Source organism: Pelodiscus sinensis, chromosome 4, assembly GCF_052426305.1.
Source record: "Pelodiscus sinensis isolate ZL-2025 chromosome 4, ASM5242630v1, whole genome shotgun sequence".
Lineage (NCBI taxonomy): Eukaryota > Metazoa > Chordata > Testudines > Trionychidae > Pelodiscus > Pelodiscus sinensis.
The window spans coordinates 132,413,025-132,434,965 of record NC_143055.1 but is presented as its reverse complement, the minus strand read 5'-3'; the positions used below and the strand labels follow the sequence as shown (position 1 = coordinate 132,434,965).

General features: G+C 48.9%; 2 protein-coding genes across 6 annotated transcripts in view; one reads left to right on the top strand and one right to left on the bottom strand.

Annotated features, from left to right (window-relative positions):
• The window catches only part of STAP1 (signal transducing adaptor family member 1), a 28,252-nt gene extending 13,758 nt beyond the window's left edge, over positions 1 to 14,494 (top strand). The window contains exons 3-10 of the mRNA XM_075929269.2: positions 544 to 660; positions 1,221 to 1,277; positions 4,132 to 4,304; positions 6,392 to 6,520; positions 8,911 to 8,980; positions 10,038 to 10,137; positions 11,300 to 11,440; positions 13,912 to 14,494. Of these exons, the coding sequence (XP_075785384.2) occupies positions 544 to 660; positions 1,221 to 1,277; positions 4,132 to 4,304; positions 6,392 to 6,520; positions 8,911 to 8,980; positions 10,038 to 10,137; positions 11,300 to 11,440; positions 13,912 to 13,991 (867 nt within the window). The 3' untranslated portion in view covers positions 13,992 to 14,494. The remainder of the gene's footprint in view (positions 1 to 543; positions 661 to 1,220; positions 1,278 to 4,131; positions 4,305 to 6,391; positions 6,521 to 8,910; positions 8,981 to 10,037; positions 10,138 to 11,299; positions 11,441 to 13,911) is intronic.
• A 1,730-nt stretch (positions 14,495 to 16,224) lies between these two features.
• Positions 16,225 to 21,941, bottom strand: part of UBA6 (ubiquitin like modifier activating enzyme 6) — a 51,354-nt gene continuing 45,637 nt past the window's right edge. For all 5 annotated transcript variants that reach the window (XM_075929267.2, XM_075929264.2, XM_075929265.2 and 2 more), the window contains 3 exons: positions 20,083 to 20,170; positions 19,188 to 19,282; positions 16,225 to 18,544 (listed from right to left, as the gene is read on the bottom strand). In XM_075929267.2, coding sequence (XP_075785382.2) covers positions 18,409 to 18,544; positions 19,188 to 19,282; positions 20,083 to 20,170 — 319 coding nt within the window. In that variant the 3' untranslated portion in view covers positions 16,225 to 18,408. The remainder of the gene's footprint in view (positions 18,545 to 19,187; positions 19,283 to 20,082; positions 20,171 to 21,941) is intronic.

The window sequence follows — 21,941 nt, the reverse complement described above, 5'->3', positions numbered from 1 at the left end:
GCTCTTTCCTCAAAGAAACTCAGCTTTTTGTGCTCTTCTGTCGCAGCTAAGGAGACCCACCCAATTTGGCTGCCAGTTTGACTCAGTAAAATAACTACGTACCTTCACATGGGATACCTGGACACACCAATGCTGAATCTAGCACATAATCACTGAGCAACCTGGGAATGTGGTTAACTCTGAGCTCTTTAGATGGCAGGGAGGCTATGGATTGCATTCGGATCCTCGGTGCTTCACTCCTTCCGTGCGTGGGCTTTCCTGTAACACAAGGTAGAATAAGCTCAGCCGAAGCAACAGCTAATCCGTGCTGTATATCCACACTGAAGGGTGGAGAGGCATTTTCCCAGAATGCGCAGTGTAGCTGAAAGTAGTTTTTAAAAGAAAACACACAGGACAGTGTGTAGCCACATAGGTTAATGGTGCCAGTCTGAAATTGAAAAAAACAAACCCAGCGTTTTCTTGGTGCAATGAGCGTCTGCTGGGACCAGCTGGCTTTGTCAGACATGCTTGAATGCCATGCCCCGACTTCCTTTCCCCTCGCAGTACACCAAGAAGCTAGAGTTGGTGAATCTGACATCAATAGCGAACGTGTATCCAGATGAAAGGAGGGGGGGTGCCCGGTTCCTCCTGATGCTGCCGAATGAGGATGTGGAGCTGAAGGTGAGTGGAGCTGGAAAGGCCTCCCGACTTGTGCGCAGTTGCAATGTGGGACCCACGCTGCTCCTGGTCACCCGAACAGAGAGATAGCAGAGAAAGGAGCAGAACGCTAGCAGCTCCTCCTGCTGCCGGAGTGCCCCCAGCCTTCCCCCAGGCAAGATGGGTGGGGGAGGGGGAAAACAGGGGAGCCCGGGGGGAAAGTGGGGCAGAATCATGTGGAGAGCTCACGTGATTTAGGGATGTCCACGCATAGTTGATTACACGATTAACCGATCACCCTGCCACCTGCCCTCCCCCGTGTAAATGTGTAACCACTAACATTTCCAGTGGTTGCACATTTACACTAACACCCGACAGTGAACATCCCTAACGTGGTCCCGCTTAGCTGATGTGCCCCTCCCGTACCGGGAAGAAATTAATTTTATTTTCCCCATGGGACGAGTGGTGCCCAAGTCACCAGAAAAATGCAGACACCGAGGGGATTGAGAGAGGGACACACAGGGCAGACCAGGGAGTGCTTGGTGATGGAGTCAATCTTCCATGTCTCCTTTTTATTCTCTCAGGTCGAAGATTACGACAATAGGGAGGAGTGGAAAAGCTTTATCCTCACGGTCACACAGGTAGGGAAGCTCTTCAGGGCTGGTTCTCAGCTGATGAGGAATTGTACAGACAACCACTTGACCACATGGTGCTTTGTATGACATATGCCCAAGAGATCAAACAGCCAACAGCAGCCTGGACTACTGCAGAAAAGTCAATAGGTTCAGCACAAGAGAAAACAGATCAGTACAATATGGGTATTCGGACGCTGACTCATGCCGTATTGCTAAGTTGGCCTTACCCATGGGCTGCATCTAGATAGGCATGATTTTGCGCAAATGCGCAAAATCTTGCCACCTATCTACACTGTCCACATGTATTTGCACAAGAACACTGACTTTGTAATGTGCAAAATCAGTGGTTCTTGCACAAACAGTCTGATGCTCCCACTCAGGGATAAGCCCTCTCGCGCAAGAATACTTGCGCAAGAAGGCCAGTGAAGACAGCCAAGTTTCTTTCTTGCGCAAGAAAGCCCGATGGCTAAAATGGCCATCGGAGCTTTCTTGCGCAAGAGAGCGTCTACACTGGCACGGATGCTTTTGCGCAAAAGCAAATCTTTTGCGCAAAGGCACATGCCAGTATAGACGCTCTCTTGCGGAAATACTTTGAACGGAAAAACTTTTCGGTTAAAAGTATTTGTGCAAAATCTTGCCAATCTAGACGCAGCCATGAAGTATGCTTCCCAAGAGACGTCCCAACATCATCATACCTCTTCACAGGTGAAAAGATTCTACAGCAGTGTTTCTTAAACTGTGTTCCGGGGAACACTGGTGTGCCACAAGGCAGTTGGAGGAGTGTCACAGAGAACAACAGAGTTCAAAATGGCCGCCTTTTTTTTTTTTGCTCAATTACTCCCCCCCGACTCCTCCCCCCCCCTTTTTTTTGTTCAACAAAAAACCCTTGGTGTTCCTCATTAAAAAAAAACCCATTGTTGGGTGTTCCTCAGTCTTAAAAAGTTTAAGAAACACTGTTCAACAGGCCGCAGCAGAGGCTAGATTTAGCCGGTCATCTTCCCTCTTTGTTTTTTCTGACAGCAGGGGCACCTCTGATCTCTGAGCGCTGCCCCGTCTGCCGCTGTTTCTGTTTCTAGTTTAATATTGAGGGGGGGGGGGGAAGGGATTTACCCCGTAGGTAGCCTGCGATTTGCACATTCCGTCAATGGTGAGCGAGACCTCCTAAGCAGAATATGCATATTTGTATTGTGCGAAGCAGAAGCCAGACATCCCTGGTAGGACTGTACTTTGCAAAGCTGGAACAAGAAAATATGTACGGGCTCAATTCATCCCTCATGTAATCGCCTGGCTGGATGGTTATTCATTAAAACCCGATTAGATTTCACAGATCTTCATGCAGAATCTCTGGCAGGAGAGAAGGTGGCGAAATCCAGCCTAACTCTGTTCTCTCACGTGTGGCATTTTATTGATTCAACAGGACACATTCAAAGCCGGCTTTTCATTGAAGTCTGTGGGACGGGACGGTCTTAGCCTCACCACCATGACCTGGGCTCTGAGGCTCAGCTCTGGGGGCTTCCTATTGAAGCATGACCTCACTCTATGCGACCGATTTTCAGAAATGCTACGTAGCCACCGTTCCCGTTGAAATCCGTGGCACGGGGGGTGCCCAGCATCTCAGAAAGTCAGGCCACGGCCTCATTTGCTTTTTAAAGATCTCCCTGCCCTCTCGGAGTGCGGGTCATGCATTCAGAAAGCAGACGACCAGAGTCCAGAGTGCAGGCAGTGCAATGTTTATTGGGGTTACCAAGCAACCAGATCCTACTAACAGAGCTCTCCTTTTCCCCTCCTCCTCCCTTTTAGCAGGCTTAATTATACCGGTAGTGCTCACGCCTGGTATCACCATTCACCGTTTATGGTCACAGTCTGTTTTGGAGGCTCTGGGGGCTCCAGCATTCCATGGGTAGGGGAAGGGAGTGAGGTTGTGTTTTGGCCAGTCACTGTTTCGTTGGCTTTCAGTGTTTCTTATACCTCCCTTCCCCCTTACGCCTCCCACCTGGCTGCTTGACCTTGGCTGGGGAGAGGAGTTGTGCAGCTTCCCAGTGTACACTCGTACATACCCAGCAACGCTTGGACTGTATTCCTTATCTTTCTTCATTGTGTTATAAACCCATCTGGCGGTGGGCAGATGCGACACACACATTAGGAAGGACATAAAGCTATCCAAAGTCAAACAGGCAAACAAACCCCAATATTCTCTCTCAGGCTAACGAACAGTGAGAGATGCAGCCGTGTTAGTCTGGTCTAGCTGAAACAAAAGACAGGACTATGTAGCACTTTAAAGACTAACAAGATGGTTTATGATCAATATGATCCGTAGGCCTAATGACCAGGCCTACATGCAATATAACCATCACTGACATTGCTGGTGAGCATCTAGCTCAGTGGTCCCCAACGTGGTGCCCGCGGGTGCCATGGTGCCCGCCGGGGCATTTACGTGCGCCCACCTAGTGACCACGGCCCGAGCCATTCTTGCGCCACAGGCACCAGGTGCGCAGCGCATGCACAGCTCCCACCCTGTGCACACGGCACATGCACAGTGCCGCCCCGGGCGTGCGGCGCATACGCGGCTCTGCCCCCGGGTGCCTGGCAGCCCCAAAAGGTTGGGGACCACTGATCTAACTACACTTGCTAAGAATCACGTGGGGGTTTTATTCAAGGACACAACTAGACATGAGGCAGTTCCATCTACCTGCCAATGCTCACCTACTCCCTCCAGAAATTGAGAGAGATTTCTGCTTTGTAGTCACCTTTTATTAGTTCAGTGGTGGAGGTGTTTGGGTTCGCCACAGTGACTAATACCCACCAAAGTTGTCCTGCCTCTTCCATTTCTTTTGCGACTTTAATTTTTGTTGCTTATCAGTTGGCAGTTCCAGCGTGTCTATCACTGCTCCCTGGACAGCTTATTAGGCTGAACGAAGTGCTAGAGAAAGAAAAGAAAAGGAGGACTGCCATGAAACAGCCACCTAGTGCCTCTTTGAGCCAAGAAACATCAAACAATGGAGACTACATGAACACACTGAACACTATGCCGGAGTAAGTTCAGCAGGACAAGCCTGATTAGACGTTTCCCTTTTCTTTCAGGGCAGTTTAAATTTTCCTATATAGAATCTTACAAACAAAACCAAGGCTCATTGAACATTGTACTGTACTTGTCCCTTTTGGTTTATTGAACGAGTGCTTGAAAATACCCTTTAGCATAAAAAGTAGCGGATGCCAAAGGACTGAGAGCCACAGTTGTGAGCTTGTTTCCTTGTAGCATTTGCATATGTGTATGTGCAAAGAATGGGTACATTTTTGGTTTGGGGACTTAACAGGTCATAAAAATCCCTGATCATCATGGCTCCTGTTGTGTGACTGCAGGTTCTTCCACAGTGGTGGGCCAACACCACCAAGTTGTGATCAGAATCCAGATCCTATCAACATTCAGGGAAGGTATTTGGATCTGAGATTTTCATAGAAACATAGAACTGGAAGAGATCTCAAGAGGTCCTCAAATCCAGTCCCCTGCACTGATAGGAGGGCCTAGCACCATGTAGACCATCCCTATCATGTGTCTGTCCAACCTGATCTTAAATATCTCCAGTGATGGAGATTCCACAACCTCCGTAGACAACTTATTCCAGTGTTTCACCACCCTGACAGGAAGTTTTTCCTAATGTCCAACCTAAGCCTCCCTTGCTGCAGTTTAAGCCCATTGCTTCTTGTCCTACCCTGAGACCAAGGAGAACAATTTTCCTCCCTCCTCCTTGTGACACCCTTTTAGATACTTGAAAACTGCTCTCATGTCCCCTCTCAGTCTTCTCCTTTCTAAACTAAACAAGCCCAATTCTTTCAGACTCCCCACATAGGTCATGTTTTCTAAACCTTTAATTTCTTTTCCAATTTGTTCACCTCTTTCCTGCAATGCACTTGCAACCCCTCCCAACTTGGTATCATCTGCAAACTTAATAAGCATCCTCTCTATGCCAATAGCTAAATAATTGATGAAAACATTAAATAGAACCGGACCCAGAACTGATCTCTGACGAACCCTTCTCATGGCTCACTGTCATTCTGGATGAATAGTTTTGCTCTTGTGCCCTTAATCATGTCTCTCTGAAAAACTGCCAACTATCCTCAATTGTTTTTCCTCTGAGTCTTGTTTTCCATGGGATCTTATCTACCAACTCCCTGAGTTTGCTCAAGTCGGCCTTCTTGAAATCCATTGTCTTTATTTTGCTGTTCTCCCTCCTACCGTTCTTTAGATTCTCAAACTCTACCACTTCACGATCACTTTCACCCAAGCTGCCTTCCGCTTTCAGATTCTCAGCCAGTTCCTATATTTGTCAAAATCAAAACTAGAACAGCCTCTCCCTAGCCCTTTACTCCACCTTATAAAGTCAAAAAAAAATGGACTAACACATTCCTTAGCCTCTGATGATAGGACAGGAAGCAATGGATTTAAATTGCAGGTTCTGCTTTCGCCCATTATAGAGGTAGGGCTCAGTTGCAAAGTTTAGCTCTGGGTTCAGCTTTGGGTTTCAGTGCACAGTTTGGGTTCTTTGGACATGGGGGTTTGGTTCAGGCTCATCTGTATAATTCAGCCATTGCTTAAGCTTACTCTATGAACACTAGAGAGTTCTGCCATTTCAGCCCGTCACTCCAGATCCACTGAAGCAACATTTCAGAGTGGACACCGCACTCATCTCGGCTCTCCCCACTCGCCAGAGATTTTTGTCCCTGCTGTTTCAATGGATTTTGTTTAAAGTGCAAGCGGGCCATCTGCTCCTTTCCCGGAAGCTTTTTTTAACCACACCTTGGAGTGTCAAACATGTTGGTCTTTCCAGAGAGATTATGAGAGATCATAGATTTGCTGGGATGGACAGTCAAAGTATTCCAAGCAGGGTGAGCAAAACGGGTCAGCTGACATTGCTCGCTTTGCTTTGGGTACCAAGCCTTGCTGCTTACGCAGCTTCCCACCGGAGCTGTGCCCCATGTCACATACCTAAGGGACAGGATACGCTGTGACTAGGCTGATGGGGCAGATCTTGTCCTCATGCTCTTTGCCCCGTGTCGAAGGATCGGCTTGGGCCGGTGGAACTCGGCGCGTTCACGCTGCTTCTTGCCTCTCTTCTCTGCAGGTGCTTCTATGCAGTGTCGCGGCAAGAAGCCATCGAGATGTTGGAGAAGGATCCCTCGTGGGGCAACCTGATCCTGAGGCCTGGTAGTGACAGTAAGAACTTCTCGGTCACTATCCGACAGGATATCGAGTAGGTTGACTCCACAAAAGATTGTCTAACTGCTGATTGAGAGGTGCTGCAATGTGATGCCTACTTTAGAATTCCCAGGGGTTGTTTGGGAAGTTAGTCCCTTATCATAGGAACAGTTGGGGGAGGCAGATTAGGCATTGAACATGGTCTTCAGGGAAGGAGGAGGAGCAGGGAATGAACACACTGGCAAACAAGATGGGCAGAGGGGACGTGTCGGGTCCTTAAAAATCTCGTATGTGACACCATGGAATCTTACACTTTCAAGCCCTCTCCAGAAAATACTCAAGAGCTCTGGAGCCATGTCGAACCCAACACAGTATCAGAGTTATGGATCGTGACACTGAATGCTGCAGCAAACGGAGCACACCCGGTTCTAGTTCAGCATGTGGAGAGCTTTAAAGCCAGAGGCTGCTGAGACCCAAAATAAAGTGGTGAGGCTGTAGGTAGCCAAACCACCTCTCCTGTACTCCGCTTTGGGCTTCGCTCCCCTGAGCGACTACCCTGTTCTGCCTCCCCCCGGGGCAAGCAGACTACACCACGACCCTAAGCAGACGGAAGTCACAGGGAGGTTGGGCGGGTGACCTGGGCACTGGAGACTGGGGGAGAAGAGAGGCACGTGGCTGTTCTTCAGCATTTTTTAAACTGGAACCCATGTGCCCCATGTCCGAGAACTTGGCACATGTAGGATAGGGGGCCCAACCGCCCCCTTGGCCTGAGCATTGGGGCGTCTGGAGATGACAGAGTGGCAGAGCCCTTCCTCCCTGGCAGGACAGGGGGTGGCTAGGCCAAAGTCGAGGGAGGGCTGATGTGGCCTGGCGCGTGGGGTTGCACCACCAAGTGAGACCCGTTTGGTTGGCTGGCTCCGCACTTTGACAGTCCCTCCCCTGCCAGTAGGTGGTGATCAGGATGATCTGAGACACAGAGTTTTGGCAGCCGGGTGCCTAGAAGGGCCCCCTCTGCCCCAGCCTAGGGAATTCCTGTGCTGGTTTGGAATAGGACGTGGGACATGTATATCAATATCCACGTCTGAAATCTGAGGCCACTCGAGTTCTTGGCATGCTTTCTATGGGACTTTCACCTAGAACCAGAAACCATTTTCCAAGAGATCCCCCTCCCCATCCCTAGTCCCTGCTGCTGTTTCCAGAGTTATCCTGATCTCATGCTCTACATGCTGTGAACACCCCTTGGGTCAGCTACATCCCCCACTGAACTTTCCTCCTCTCCCATCCCCTCGTCTCCAGCTACACCAGCACTGAGGAACCAACCCTTCCTAGGTGGACCAATGAGATTGCTCGGATTTAAGGTTGAGTAGCCCCCTACTGGCCTTGCTGAGGCATGTGCCACATCGTTTCACATTTGCCCCTTATCCACACTAGCACTGTTCTAAATTGGTGCAGGGACACCTGGGTACCTAGCCCACAGCCAGTGACAACTCCTGGGAGCAGTGAATTCTGGGAGATTTCAAAAGACCAGCCTGACACAGGCCGGAGAGCACTGTCTGAGCCGTTTTAGTGCCATCCCTGCTAGCACTGAACTAGTCCTGAGTGAACCGGGAGTTCGCCAGGCTGAAAGCTTGCTTCACCTAGCCAGCACTGGCACCTCCGGAGCCCTGCTGTGTGTGGATACAATGCGTTGTGCGAGTCCGCAAAGGAGAGCAATTGGTTCTGAGGGGACACTGCTCCAACCTAGACAAGGGGTAGAACTCCTGTTACTGCACCTTCTCCGTGAGCCCTGGCAACTGCATCTCACTCATGAGCTGCAGAGCACAAAACGCCTGGGACCTAACTCATCTCGACCTTGATCCTCAGGAAGTGAACACTGAAATCACAGACAGACGTGCCTGCTAAGGGCTATGCAAAAAGAAGGCTGTGACTGTCCCCTCCCTTGAGAAAAGGGGGAATCTCACTGAGGAATCCCTTCCAAATTGTTACCCGGAGCGGGTGCTGCTATCACCGCTGCTGTGGAAGAACAGGGATTCCAGTCCTGAACTGTTAGCCATCTCTGAGCACCCCTGCCCTTTCAATCCAGAACTCACAGCCTGCAAAATGAAACACGCCCTATCCTTAAACGTCTCCTTGACCAAATCCTGGGAAGGCAAAACTTGCAATGCCTGGGATTTCCCAAGTAAAACAAAAACCTAAAAAATTACCCTGCCTGCTGCTTGACACAGCAAAGCAACCAAACAGCAAGCAAACCAGAATTTCCCCCCTTAGCTGGTCACTTTTATACGAACAGTTTCAAAACAGATAGATAACACAACACTGAAACTTTCCATCAAACGCACATCTTAAACAGAAGATAGGAAACCTGCAGCCATCACCATTCATTTTCCTTTATACTGTATTTTATTAACAGCCGGGTGGTAATCCTGTACTTTCTTCTTGTTGCAGTGGTCCATGTATAAAGCACTACAGAGTGGTGAACACAGGCAAAGGTTACACAATTGAACTGGCCAGATCAGTAAGTGGGTGTTTGTGTGTTGGAACTAGAGAGGCCGATATTGGGTCTGTCTTACAAAGCTGGAAAGCGTATAGAAATGCAGAACAAAAAGCAGGGGTTTGTCTGCTCCGTGGGCTCTAAAGCCAGAAGGGACAATAGTAATAGTCTAATCTGACCTGCTGTAGAGCACAGACTAATGAACTTCCCACGATAAACCCCCCAGCAGATCTCTGAAGAAACATCCATGCTTGATGTAAAAATTGCCAGCGACTTGAGAACCACCCCAGCCCTTGGTAAATTGTTCCGATGATGAATTATTCACTGGCCATTAGAGGGAGCACATGTCCTTTGTGGTGGATCTCCACTCACCTGTGGTCAGGGAAGCATCTCTCTGTTATTTGCACCCCCTCCTGCTAGTCAGAGAACGGCCTTTGGCGCTGCTGGATCAGAGGGGGAGGAACATGCTGTGCAGCCATTTTACTTTCAGCTCATTTTCCGCCTCTCCTACAAAAAGATTAAAATCAAAGGCCAAATGCAGGAGGCCTCTCCCCAGCAAATTCTCACTCTCAGACCGGCTTTGGTCTGAAGAGAGCAGGCACTCCAGACAAGAGTGCTTTCTTAGGAGCGTGTGTCATGTCCCCACCCACAATCGGGAACAAGGGAGGGACCCACGCTGTGTTCTGCTAGCACTTGGCTTTCTTTGGGGCCCAAAGCAGCTCCACACCCATTAGTTTGCAGCCTGGCTGGAGCCACACTGTGCACTGAGAGGCAGTGGGAGGGACTGCTGTGAGCAGCCTTGTTCCAGGCCCACGCCTAGGGGGCATAGCCCCTCCCCCGTGCCCTGCATATGCCCCCTTCTGCACTGTACCTAACTCGCAATGCTGACTTTCAGCCAGTATGTGACCCTCGCATTTGCATAATCCGCGAAGCTCCAGTTTCAACAGCTGGCCCTTGAAACGCGTTGCACTGGTGGTGAAGCCAGATCCAGCTCCAGGCCAAATTTTTACCAGCTCACATGTTTCTGACCCAAAGCGTAGCTCACCGTAACTTTTCACCCTCCCCCCTTTCTGTTCCCGAGGTGACGCTCCTGAGCCTCCGTGACGTCATTGATTACTTTCTGAAGGAAACCCGGGGGAGCTTGATGCCGTTTGTCTCTCACACGTATGACAACAGACTGGGTATGTAGTGCGTTTCCTCCAGGGAAGCACAGCTTCTCAATTCCAGCTGCTACCCAGCGTTACTGCACGGCGGGTGTACTACCGGCAGCTGAGTTGCGGGCAGTCCCTAGCGGGCTGAAACGTGTGTGCATAAAACGTGGATTGAATATTCTGAACAACCAAACCACAACGATGTTACAAACAGGGGAGGAGTCCTGTAGCATCTTAGAGACTAACCAAAAACCAACTCCAAAGGGAGAGTGCAGAACTGGCTTTCATAAGCAAATCTGATCCTCACTCTCATGGCTTGGGCAAAGACCTGAACTGGATGGGTCATTATAACACCAGCTTTCCTTACATTCAACACCCAATTGACATCAACAGCTAACTAAGGGTCATTTCCAGCCCACTCACTTAGCCTCATTAGCACCGGCACTACAAGGGACAGGTACTGCCCCCCGTTTTTGTTATAAATTATGAGGGTCCCCCCTTTTCTCTCCACTCTGCTCATCTGAGGAAGTGGGTTTTGCCCATGAAAGCTCATACCTATATATATATTTGTTAGTCACTAAGGGTGTCTCTACACTGTACCCTAAACTCAAAATCAAATCTCTTTCGAAATAGTTTATTCGGAAAACTGGAGCATCTACACAGCGCCATATTCCAAAATAACACGCTATTTCGAGCCATCCCTCATGCAACGAGATTTGCCGGGATAGCAAAATAGCAAACCCGTTATTACGAAAAATATTTTGAAACAATGGACGGCTTGTGCAGACGTGGGATAGCTCCGGTATCCCGAAATAGCTGTGCAGTGGAGACGTACCCTAAGGTACTACAGGACTACTAATTCTTTGCAGTCAGACTGACCCGGCTACCCCTTTGAGACTTTTAAAGAGAGGAGGGGTTAATGCTATGCAGTCAGTCAATCTCTCTCACTACAAAATAACTGCAATAAGCCATGTCTAGTTCAGGGGAAGTGAGTGGGTCCCCCAGTTTGGCCTCCACCCCGAGCCCAGAAGTATACACAGCAATGAAACAGGCCTGCAGCCCAAACCAACTGGCACCAGCCAACCATGGGTGTACACATTCCTTTACTCTTACTAAATGAGGCTAGGATCTTCAGGAAAGAGACTGCTCCCACACTCAGGGGAACATTCAATCTTCGGTCCCGTTTCTGCAGCTGGACTTTCGTTGGCACCCGCCCTGAGAGAGAGGCACCTGGCAACGGCGTCTCAGCCCAGCATGAAGACTCTCAGAAACCCAATGCCTGAGCAAGTAACAGCACCTCCTTTGGAGTATCCTGTGGCCAGATACGTGCACGGTGAGGACGGGACAGCTTTGGGGGCCTTCTGATCCTTTGAAAGTTAGGTTGGAAGACAGAGGAAGGAGCAGCCTGTGCATCCTGCTCTCAGAATCCTCTCTGCCCTTCCCCCACAGGAGGGACGTGCCGTAGATGCATCACAGCAGAGTTGATTTGCTCCACTAAAACATATTCCACACTTGACCAATGCGGTGGTGAAGTTCTCCTGGGATCCTGGCTTTAGACCCGAGGGCCCACAGCTGTCCCTGACTGACGCTTGTGGGCAGTCTCAGCAGCGGGGCCAAAGACAGCCTGGGCTATGTGCCGTGTACCGCGCACCCTAGACACGATCAGCCCAGAGCGGCACCCGGGAACTGGGCTGCGGCCACCTGGGCGAAGGAACTTATCTTCAGCCCTGCCAATCGCAGCAGCTCTTCCTGCGTGGTGCCTGGGCAAAGCCCTCGTGTAGGCAACTTGGCTTTGTCTGACCTGAGTCCATCTAATTCCCGGGGGTTACACCAGTGGCAGCCCATGAGCCTAGGCGAACTAGGCAGGTGCCTAGAGCACCACTGGCCTGGGCGCCCGATGACGTCACGGGGTGCCGGGGCGCCCCATGATGACGTCACGATCATTGACGGCCGAGGGGGGCGCCAGCTGCTGCAGCCAGCCTCGGGCCGTTCCTGAGCACCACCAGTGACACTAATGGTTTGCAAGACACTCACCCCAAAGGCCCAGGTTGGCCACTGGGAGCAGAATACCAGGTGAGCTCCTGGGGGGAGACATAAATGAGTACTAAGATGCTGCTTTCTCTGGGGCAGTGAGGAAGTGCAGTGTAAGTCCGGATGGGGCTCCTTGAACTATTTCCCATCATCCTGTCAGGCGTCTGGGCCGTATCTTCCCAACACTTCATCTTAAACGCAACACGTCCAACTGTTGAGCTCCCCCTCACTCGACCTTTCCCTTCTCCCCTACCTCTCTCCGGGACGCTGCCTCACCCGGGCCCTCGGGTTCCCCTCTGACTGAGGGAGCTGCACGGTCAGTTGTTTGCACTATGGCTCTGAGGGAGACGGGAGAGGAGGCAATACTTTTCGTTGTCGCGCCACCAGTCCATGACACAGCTTAAACGTCTGCCTGCGCTCTGCCCCTCACACGTTGCCAAAACTGACAATCTGAAGAGCCCCAACCGCGCGTCATTGTTAAACCTCACCGTTAGCAGGGTGCTTTCAAAAGCCAGAATTCTGACCCTGGCAGACCAGCTGTGACTCTCCTACAATTCTCTTCCCCTAACCCATTAAAAAAATTACATTCTAATTGACAAAGCAGTGCCACTTCTTCACCCTATCTGACTGTATGTGGTATCCTCCTCCTCCTTACGTCTTTAAAGTTCTTCATGGCCAGGAGCGCTCTGTCCAGCACCTGCTACAATCGGGCCCCAATCACAACTCTTGGCAACTCAATAGGAATATTTACTACTAACCACACCCGTTGGACATTTACCATGCAGGTGCTTAAAGACACTGACTTCACATTTCCCCCCAGACTTAGATTTTGTAAGGATCGCCTTCATCGGCGCCTAGAGCCAAGGGAAAGGATTTTATTTTTTTAATACATGATCTGCTTGGTTCCTCTGCAGCGGGAGGAACAGACCATGCAGTGCTGAGAAGTTGGCTCGAGGACGTTCAGTAGCCATGCTAAGGGAAAGCGCAAGAACAAAAACTAGTGAAAAGGAACAAGTTTAAAAATCGTGCTGTCATACTCAAAAGTGCTTTTGCTGACCTATGACAGCATTAGGGACAGTAGCTCATGAGCTTCAGATCCTGGTGTGCAGGGTGGACATAGCGCAGCTCTGCTACGATGCACCGAGAGCTGGAAGGCACTTCTCCTGCCCCACCAGCACAATGTAACAGCTAGAATAGCTCCGTCATCTCCCTCCAGCTTCGCCGGTTGTCCTGGGTGAAGACAGGAGCTGGGGGAGTGTTTATGAAGGATCTAACCGATTAAATGGGATTTTAACTGGTTAACTGTGATGTTTAACTCGTTAACCAATTAGAGGGGGCGGGCAGGGAGCCATTCTAGCCTGCAGCTCCCTCCCCCTCACCCATTACAACTGGGCTGGAGCAGCGCCTGCTGGTGATGCATGCTCAGGTCCGCCATGGACAGCGGCAGGCAGGGAGCTGCTCCGGGCCCCACCGGTTAACCAGAACCGGTAAGCGCCACCTGGTAAAGGCAATGCTAACTGGTTAACCAGTTAACCTTTCACATTCCTCGTGTTTATGGCAAATGACTATGGACAATGCAAAGGGCGGGTATGTACATACATGGTGTCTGGCCCAACGAAGACTATAGATTGTCGCTAGAATAGAAATAAGGCCAATAAGCAGAGCGGGAAAGCTGAGAAACCAGGCTGCCCTGACAAGCTGGGAAGCTGCCTGGCTCTGGCATGCCGAGTTTTCGCTCTTGAGTGTTAATGAGTCTTTTCCCCATTCTTCCAGAAACTCTTGGCAAAGAGCTGAAAGAAAAAGTGAAGAAGAGACACCGGGGTGAAAGACAACGAGCACCCCAACCCCTGTGAGGTGGACACAGACACAGGCAAAGTCACATTCCAGCCCCCGAAATCCCTGGGGGCTCCTAACTTTAATAGTGCAATCTCCCTTTGTATCAACAACGCTCCGAGGCTGGGGCAATGCATTATGGCACATAACATTGGATATCTATTTCCTACGGCTTCCTGTTTGTACAAAGCAAAGTCCATCTCCGCGGCACTAGGCACATATGTCTCAGCAACCTTCTCAAAGGCAGGAAGAGGGGAAAACCCACTCCAGCCGTAGCTCTTAACCAGTGCACCTTCCCTCCCCATCCCCGGACAAAAGGAACGGTCTTCAGAGAGCCCCCGACAGTTTAGTTTGGACTAATGTGGACCAAGGAAGAAGGAAGTGAATTTTGAAGCACAGAGGTCTGCCTACAGCAGGGGTGCCCCACCTGTTACAGATGGAGAGCCAAAACAGTGGTAGATACAGCAGCTAAAGAGCGGAGGGGAAAAAGTTGTTGAGCCCCAAAAAAAAAAAAAAAAGCAAACCACTTTTTGCCCTTTTAAGAGAGCAGGCATTGCTCTTTGAAGGCGGCCATTTTGAAGTCTGCACAAGACAACACAACTCTGGTTCTGGCTCTTGCAGACAGAAACACGCTGCCCTTTTAAGAGGAGCGGCAGTTGCAGCCAGTACACTTCGCACCAGCCCCAGGTTGCAACTTGATCCAAGGGACAGTGTGCCATAGAGCGAGATCTGGAAGCAACAGACAAGGAATGGTCACAACCGCCTAGCCAGACGTCGCTTGAGAGAGTCGCTGTGAACACCAGCTGAAGGAGCCCCAGCCTGCACATGGGGGGAAAAAAAGAGGTGGCTGTAATGCCTTCACTATGGCAGAATTAATCTTCAGCTCTGCTTTCCCCCACCGCCTCTTCAGTCTGGCCCCGATGGAGAAATAAGGGAGAGCACACTGAACGTTGCTGTAGCCTTTGTGCTGGACGGTGGCTTTCCAAAGTATCAGCGAGCAACTTCACTTTCCAAAAGGAGCATTTCCGATGGATTACTGTAGTGCACGCAGAAGAGGGTCATTCTGCTGACCAGCCTCTCTGGACAGCATCACTTAGCAGCAGTTTGCAACGCCCAGCAGTGCAATTTGCTGTGAACTGAACTAACGGGGAATTTGTGTTCTCCTTCACTACACCGTCTCTGTTATGTCCAACGTGCTAATTGCTGGCGTGATCAGCATAGCTTGTGTCGTCATTAGGGCTCAGGGTCAGCATGCCACTGAGATGAATATGTCACTCAAACATCGCCACTTAAAAATTGGCTCATCCGCTTTGTCGGTAGTCCAGGTTATTTTTAATGTGAAAAAAGATGAAGAGCCATTCTGACTGGTTAGAGGGGCTACACGTATTTCTGTCACATACTAAGTCCTCTTCACATTCAATAATTAAAAATCTACTCTCATCAGCCTGTGTTCAGACCAGTCGAGAGAGAAACATACCCCACCGAGAACGCGCAACCATCTAGCATACACACTGTTCCAACTAGATCGGCCTAGTAGGCAGAAATCATCCACAGAACAGACATCCAAAGGACACTCACTGTGTAAGAGATGTGGGGATGTATCCGTGTATTGCTAATACTGGCACCCCAATTCCTGCTCCCCATATATTTAGAGTTCGCAAAGAAGTGTATGAGTGCTTAATGCTGGAGCAAGTCCTGTTTTCAAGCGCCAACACAACATGCAACTACACGCTGTCAGGAAACAGGAAGCTGTTAACAAAGGCCACTCGGCATGTTACATCTGCATACGACTTTGAACCCTGAAGAGACCCCAGCAGATCTAAGTCAGGAAAATGTCCGGTCTAGCAGACTTTTACAGACTCCTTATTTTCAAAGTGTTCCATGTGATACTAACATCCAGCTCACATTACCGACTCCACTTTCATGCTGAGTAAACAAACAAAGAAGTTAGTTACTCAAAGTACATTTTATTGTTTCCCAGCCCCTGACTTTCAGAGTTCACAGTGCTTTATGTTTGCCCCAAATGTTTAAATAAAACCCATCTCAGATTTCATTTGGGATTTACACTCCCTGTTATTTCTGGGGGGAAAACACACATTTCAGTCATTTCTCAGAAGCAGGTATTTATTCTCAGTCTTCTCTGTCTTCTTTTTTGCCCTATGTCAATTATTATTCACCTCTTATCTGTTTTACAGAATGTTTGTTTTTGTTTTAAGGAATAAGTTGTAAAAAAAAAAAATTAAATAAACAAGCTGGGTTTCAAACCAAATCTTTTATGATATAAAATATCTATAAACTATGTTAAGAGTAACAAATATATACACCTTACAAAAGAGGTATTATATTTAAGACTTATTCCCAAATATTGGAATAATTTTAGTGGATTCCAGCTTGTAAATTCAATCCATTTTGAATAAACACACTGGAGGAAAGGGAGAATGAGAACAAGCACAATTATCCAATATTTTGGGCTCCAAGGTATTCCTAAAGGGTAGTCAACTGAATCATACATTGACATCACTGATTTGATGGTGCCGAGCAAGTTGGGTGTCACATGCAGGAGAGCGTTTGCATTCACTGTATTTCCAAAGCAAAAAGAATAACGACGCTAACGTCCAGACTGATGGTATAAATTAGACTTTTGTTCCCCTCTCGCTTGCTTGACTTTTTCCATAGTCAGCAAAGCAATTCACTCCAGCTCACCTGGCCACTGCATCCATGCTGAAGAATTCTGCCACTGGTGCATTCTCTACTTCTTGCCGTAGCCAAAACGATTTCCTTATTTGCACTGAATTAAATGGATCTATCAGATATTAGCTGCCTGAATTGTAGATTGTGGCCAAGATAACTCAATTTTCCAATTCACTCAGATGTGTGGGGTGGAGACAAACATGCTATATAAAGCTTCCTTCTAGAGCAGCGGTTCTCAAACTTCTTGGCCCACAGCCCACCCCACTCAATGGAGACCTTTCCGCGGACCACCAGCCAACCGCCCATGATGACAAAATGGGTGCAGGAGGAGGTGGGGATCTGACCAGGAGGTAGGGTGCAAGAGCAGGCTAAGAGGGGGTGGGGTCTGGGTGGGAGGTTGGGTGCAGGAGCGGGCTGGGGATGAAGGAGTCAGGGAGGGAGGGTGCAGGAGTGGGCTGGGGGTCTGGCCGGGAGAAGGGTGCAGGGTCTCGGCAGGAGGGGGGTGCAGGATCTGGGCATGAAAGAGATGGGGGTGCTTACCTGGCTCCGTGCCCCCTGCTGCTCCCATTGGCCATGATTCCTCCAGGTGAGCAGTTTCCTGCACTACTGTTCACCCAGCCCTGGCTCACGGAGCTGCTTCCTCCCCCACATAAATCCTTCCCCCCCGAGTGGGAAGTGGGCGCTAGCACTCCAACCTCGCGAGGGGGCGCATGCGGGGCTGGAGCACCAGCACGGGCTCCCCTCTGCAGGGTGAGGGTGGGTGTCAAGCCCTGAGTCTGCGGCCCACCCGCAAAACAGTCGCGGACCAACTTTGAGAACCTCTGTTCTACAGTCACGGCACAAAGAAGAAAGAACGGGAATGAAAGGTTGGGTGGGAAGCACACAGAATACCCTCCTGACCCTCCCCTTCAAAAAGTAACACTTTGCCACTGTGCCCTTCATTTGGAGGCAGAACATTTTAAGCGACAACTTCACCTGCCTCTTCGTCAAGTGGAAGAGCAATACTGGGAGAACAAGGACACAGCTCTCCAACAGAGCTCAGCCTTCGCCTTACTTCACTGGCCCCGCATTGCAACCCTGGGGCCAAAGTCAACTTAGAACTCACTTCGCTTCATGGCGCTAAGGGAATTTATACCCCGCGCTGGTTCCACATTGAGGCTGACATAAGATAACTGCTCCGACTTACAGTAATAGCAATGGCTCAGAAGAGAACACTGACAATGTAAATGGGGCAAATTCATTTGCTTTTTTTAATGGAATTACACTGTGGATGAATTTGGCCTAATGCTCAGATTATGTGGTTGCCACCCCAATTTTAGAAGAGATGAATAAGAAATAGCGCATCAAACATTATCGACCACCATGTTATAAAATGATAATTTCACCAATTCTTGCTCTCCCCTATTTAACATTTGTCTTGCATATTGAAATGAGATGCGAGGTTTGCCATTTTCTCCCCTCCCCCATAAATTAATAAAAATCTCTTCTTTGTGGTACAAATTATACATGATATTCCATTTCAGCAAACCTCCAACCCTTTTTATGAACAGACAGATGTATGAAGAGAGTAGGGACAGGTGAACAGTAAATCCAGTTTGACAGGCCTCTTCAGTTCCATTCACTGACTTCAACCATGCCTGTTTAATTAAGGCGTCACCAAAGAAATACATATTACTTGTTTTAAGCTGAAATTAGCACACTCCCTTCAAAGCAAATGGTCCTGGAGCGACTTCAGTAGCATTACCATCAATTGTCTTCATGGATGAAGTAGTATCTCACTGGAGGCCCTGGTAAGTCTTCATCTCCATCTGTTTCTGGAGCGAATGACACTGTGAGATCCACATATTTTTTATCAGCTGAGGGTTTCACAAGCTTTTGCATCCTGCAAAGAAAGGAAGGCAAATTTTCTAAGAGCAGGAAAAGCAGCACAGAGCCGACTGAGCTGAGCTACCCTATGTTATGGGGAGTGGTTTTATTTATTTACCAGAAATGAAGTCCAACACATGAGACATATGGTTAAAGACAATACATCCCCAGTCACAGTAAATAACCTCTATTTTCAGAGTACTGAGGGCACAATTATAGCGGTTATTTACTGTAACTGGGGATTCTTCAAGAGGTGTGGCCCCACCTGTGTCCCACACGTGGTGCGTAAACACACCACGTGCCCAAGTCCAGAGATTTTCCAGAGCCACGTGCAGTAGCTTCCCTCGTGTCACCGACCATGGGTACAAGCAGTAATACAGTTCGATGCCTCCTCATTGCCTCCTCTTAGAGCAATTCAACAGGATCCAAAGCAGAGGGGAAGAAGGGCAGGTAGTGGAATACAGCTACAGATCCTCCATCTCAAAGAACTTCCAGTTACAGGAAGTAACCTCCCATTTCTTCTGTGAGTGACAGCCCCCATGGGAATTCTACACATGGGTGGGCTAGCAAGCAGTGATCAGAGTGGAGAAAGATACAAGGAATGGACCAGGTCCTATCCCTGAATCCCCCATTTGTTTCTACACCCCACTAGTACTTACGTCAACTTTAATCTTTTGATGTGACCGGGCATCACAGGAACATACAGCATTTTGACACCTTGGACCACCATTGTTGGCTCTATTCCGTATTTCTCCTACAATTCATGAATGCAAACGTTTTAACAGACTGCACCAGCCAAGCAGACAATTGGCGCCAAAGAATGGAACCATTTCTAAACAGCAACACCACTCCAGACAGAAAAATGTCCATGCGTTAAATACAAAATTGACCGATGGTTTATTGAATTTGATTTGATTACAGGCAGTCCCCGGGTTACATACAAGATAGGGACTGTAGGTTTGTTCTTAAGTTGAATCTGTATGTAAGTCGGAACTGGCGTCAGCCGCTGCTGAAACTGATCAGTTTCAACCGCGGCTGAATCTGGATGCCAAGTCAGCTGCTGCTGAAACTGATCAGCAGCTGATTCCAGGAAGCCTGGGGCAGAGCAACTCTGGGGTGCTGCTGGGTTGCTCCAGTAGCGCGGCTCCTCGGCCCAGGCGGCGGCTTTGCTCTGGTGTCCCTGGTCTGCTGGGAGGGGTCCAGCGGCTTTGCTGGACCCCCCCCCCAGCAGACCAGGGAGACCGGGAGAAGCTTTTCTCGCCCGGGAGGACACGGGTGGCGACCCGCCACCCATGAGGTCCGGGGCGAGAAAAGCCCCGTTCGTAAGTGCGGATCCGCGTAAGTCGGGGACTGCCTGTATATCTTGTTATATATTTAGTTGACTGCCAGGACAATGTCAGAGAACCTTTCTGCTTAACTGATCAGTGGCCACGCAAACATGCACTTATTCCGAAGAATTATTTTGGCATTAGTAAGTGCTTGACATGAGCCAGGAAAAGAAAAGCCATTTCCCCCACACGCTCTACTAAGCCATTCCAGTAAGTGAAGTCTTACTCTGACAGCGTTTATGAAGTCCAGCAGAGTGAAATCTTCTTTCCCATAAATAGTCCACCGGTCCCAGATTGTAAACGATATTCCATTTCTGTTTGAAAGAGAACAGAGTGCTAAACATTCTCAACTTTCACTTGATCTTGCACACTGGCAGCATGGATTCAAGTCTTTGTTTCAGAAACCGATACGGTCATTTCAGTAGCGCTGCTATTAACTTGCTGTTTAACTTTCCTCCTCTCTTTGTTCCTATTTCTCCACATTCCCTTTGTCAGAACTGTCTATTTAGACTACATTCTCCGAGGTAGAGACCATCTTTCAGTACACATGTGCACATTACCTAGTGCAGGGGTGTCCAAACTTTTTTCAAAGAGGGCCAGATTTGATGAAGTGAACATGCGTGAGGGCCGACCATTTTGCCTGACATTCTTTGAACCATTAAAATTAAATGCAAATTAATTATTTTATGCAAAGTTTATTGCAAACAGCATACTTTTCATTTCGTCACATGGATGACAAATCTAAACAGGTGTTAAATCACTCTGCCTTTCATATCTGAAGACCAGATGAAAAAAAAATCCAGGAAGCTGAAATATATGTCAGGAACATTGTAAAGTACATTACATATTATTGGTAATAAAGGTTGTCTGTCAACTTTTAAGTTAAAAAAATATGAACAGGAACATAACACCAAGTATACATGTTGTGTCCAAATATATTTATAACTGATTTAGACCAACTGACATTAACTGAGATTTTACAATGTATTCATCTCAATACATATGGATTTGTTGGGGGCCATAAGAGAGAGATATTGCCAAATTACCTGTGGGGCCGTATTAAACCGGAACACGGGCCGCAATTGGCCCGCAGGCAGGACTTTGGACATGCCTGACCTAGTGCAATGAACTCCTCAGGGCAGATTAAGCCTCTAGATCAGGGGAGAGCAATAATTTTTTTTTTTACTGGAGGTTACTTCAGAAATGTTTGAAGTGGCCCTGGGCCACACCAGAAGGGGCGGGGCCTCAAGCGGAAGGGGTGGAGCCAAGATACCACCCAGCTTCCCCACCCACAGTCCATGAGTGGTCTGGGGGTGGGGGAGCGCGTGAAGTCTTTACCCTCCCCAGAGGTTCCCCCAGGTGACTTCGCTCACTCCCCCTTCCGCCCCCAGGCTAATCAGGGCCTGGAGGTGGGGGGAGTGTGCGAAGTCTCCTTCCGCCCTGCTGGGAGTACACGGTGCTTCTAAGCACCACACGCTCCTGGCAGGACTGAGGAAACTTCATGTGCTTCCCCCTCCTCCCAGGCCCTAACTGGCATGAGGCGGGGAAGTGGCCGGGCCTCCCCAGGCTGGATCAATCTGCTTGGTGAGCCGGATCTGGCCCACAGAGGCCCCTTTGCCCACCCTTGCTCTAGATCCCACTGTAAAACAAATCAAGTGAAAGATACTAGCAAACTTGTATTTTTATAGTGCACAGTTTGCCACCAAAGACTATGCAAACGGAACGATGTTTGACTAATACAGTAATTAGAAATAATAGTTAAAAAGGCAGTAAGAAGGGGGCAGAAGTGCCAAGTTGCTCAGTAATCAGCAGCTCAGTTGAGGACAACACTGAAGACTTCGGAAAAATCTGGACTCCTGTTTGCGTAGGTCAGAGTGTTTACATTGGTTTTCCAAACTCCTTGCCTTGCACATCTGAGAACAGCCTCAGCTGATCTCAGAATACCAGCTATGCTTGATGTAGTGCTTAGGGAGTGGGTACTAACCCTCTAAGGCTTCATCTACCCTGCTGACTTTGCTGGAAATGCCTATGCTAATCTGTACATAATTTGCATATCACCACGCTTCATTGGTATAATTTATTCAA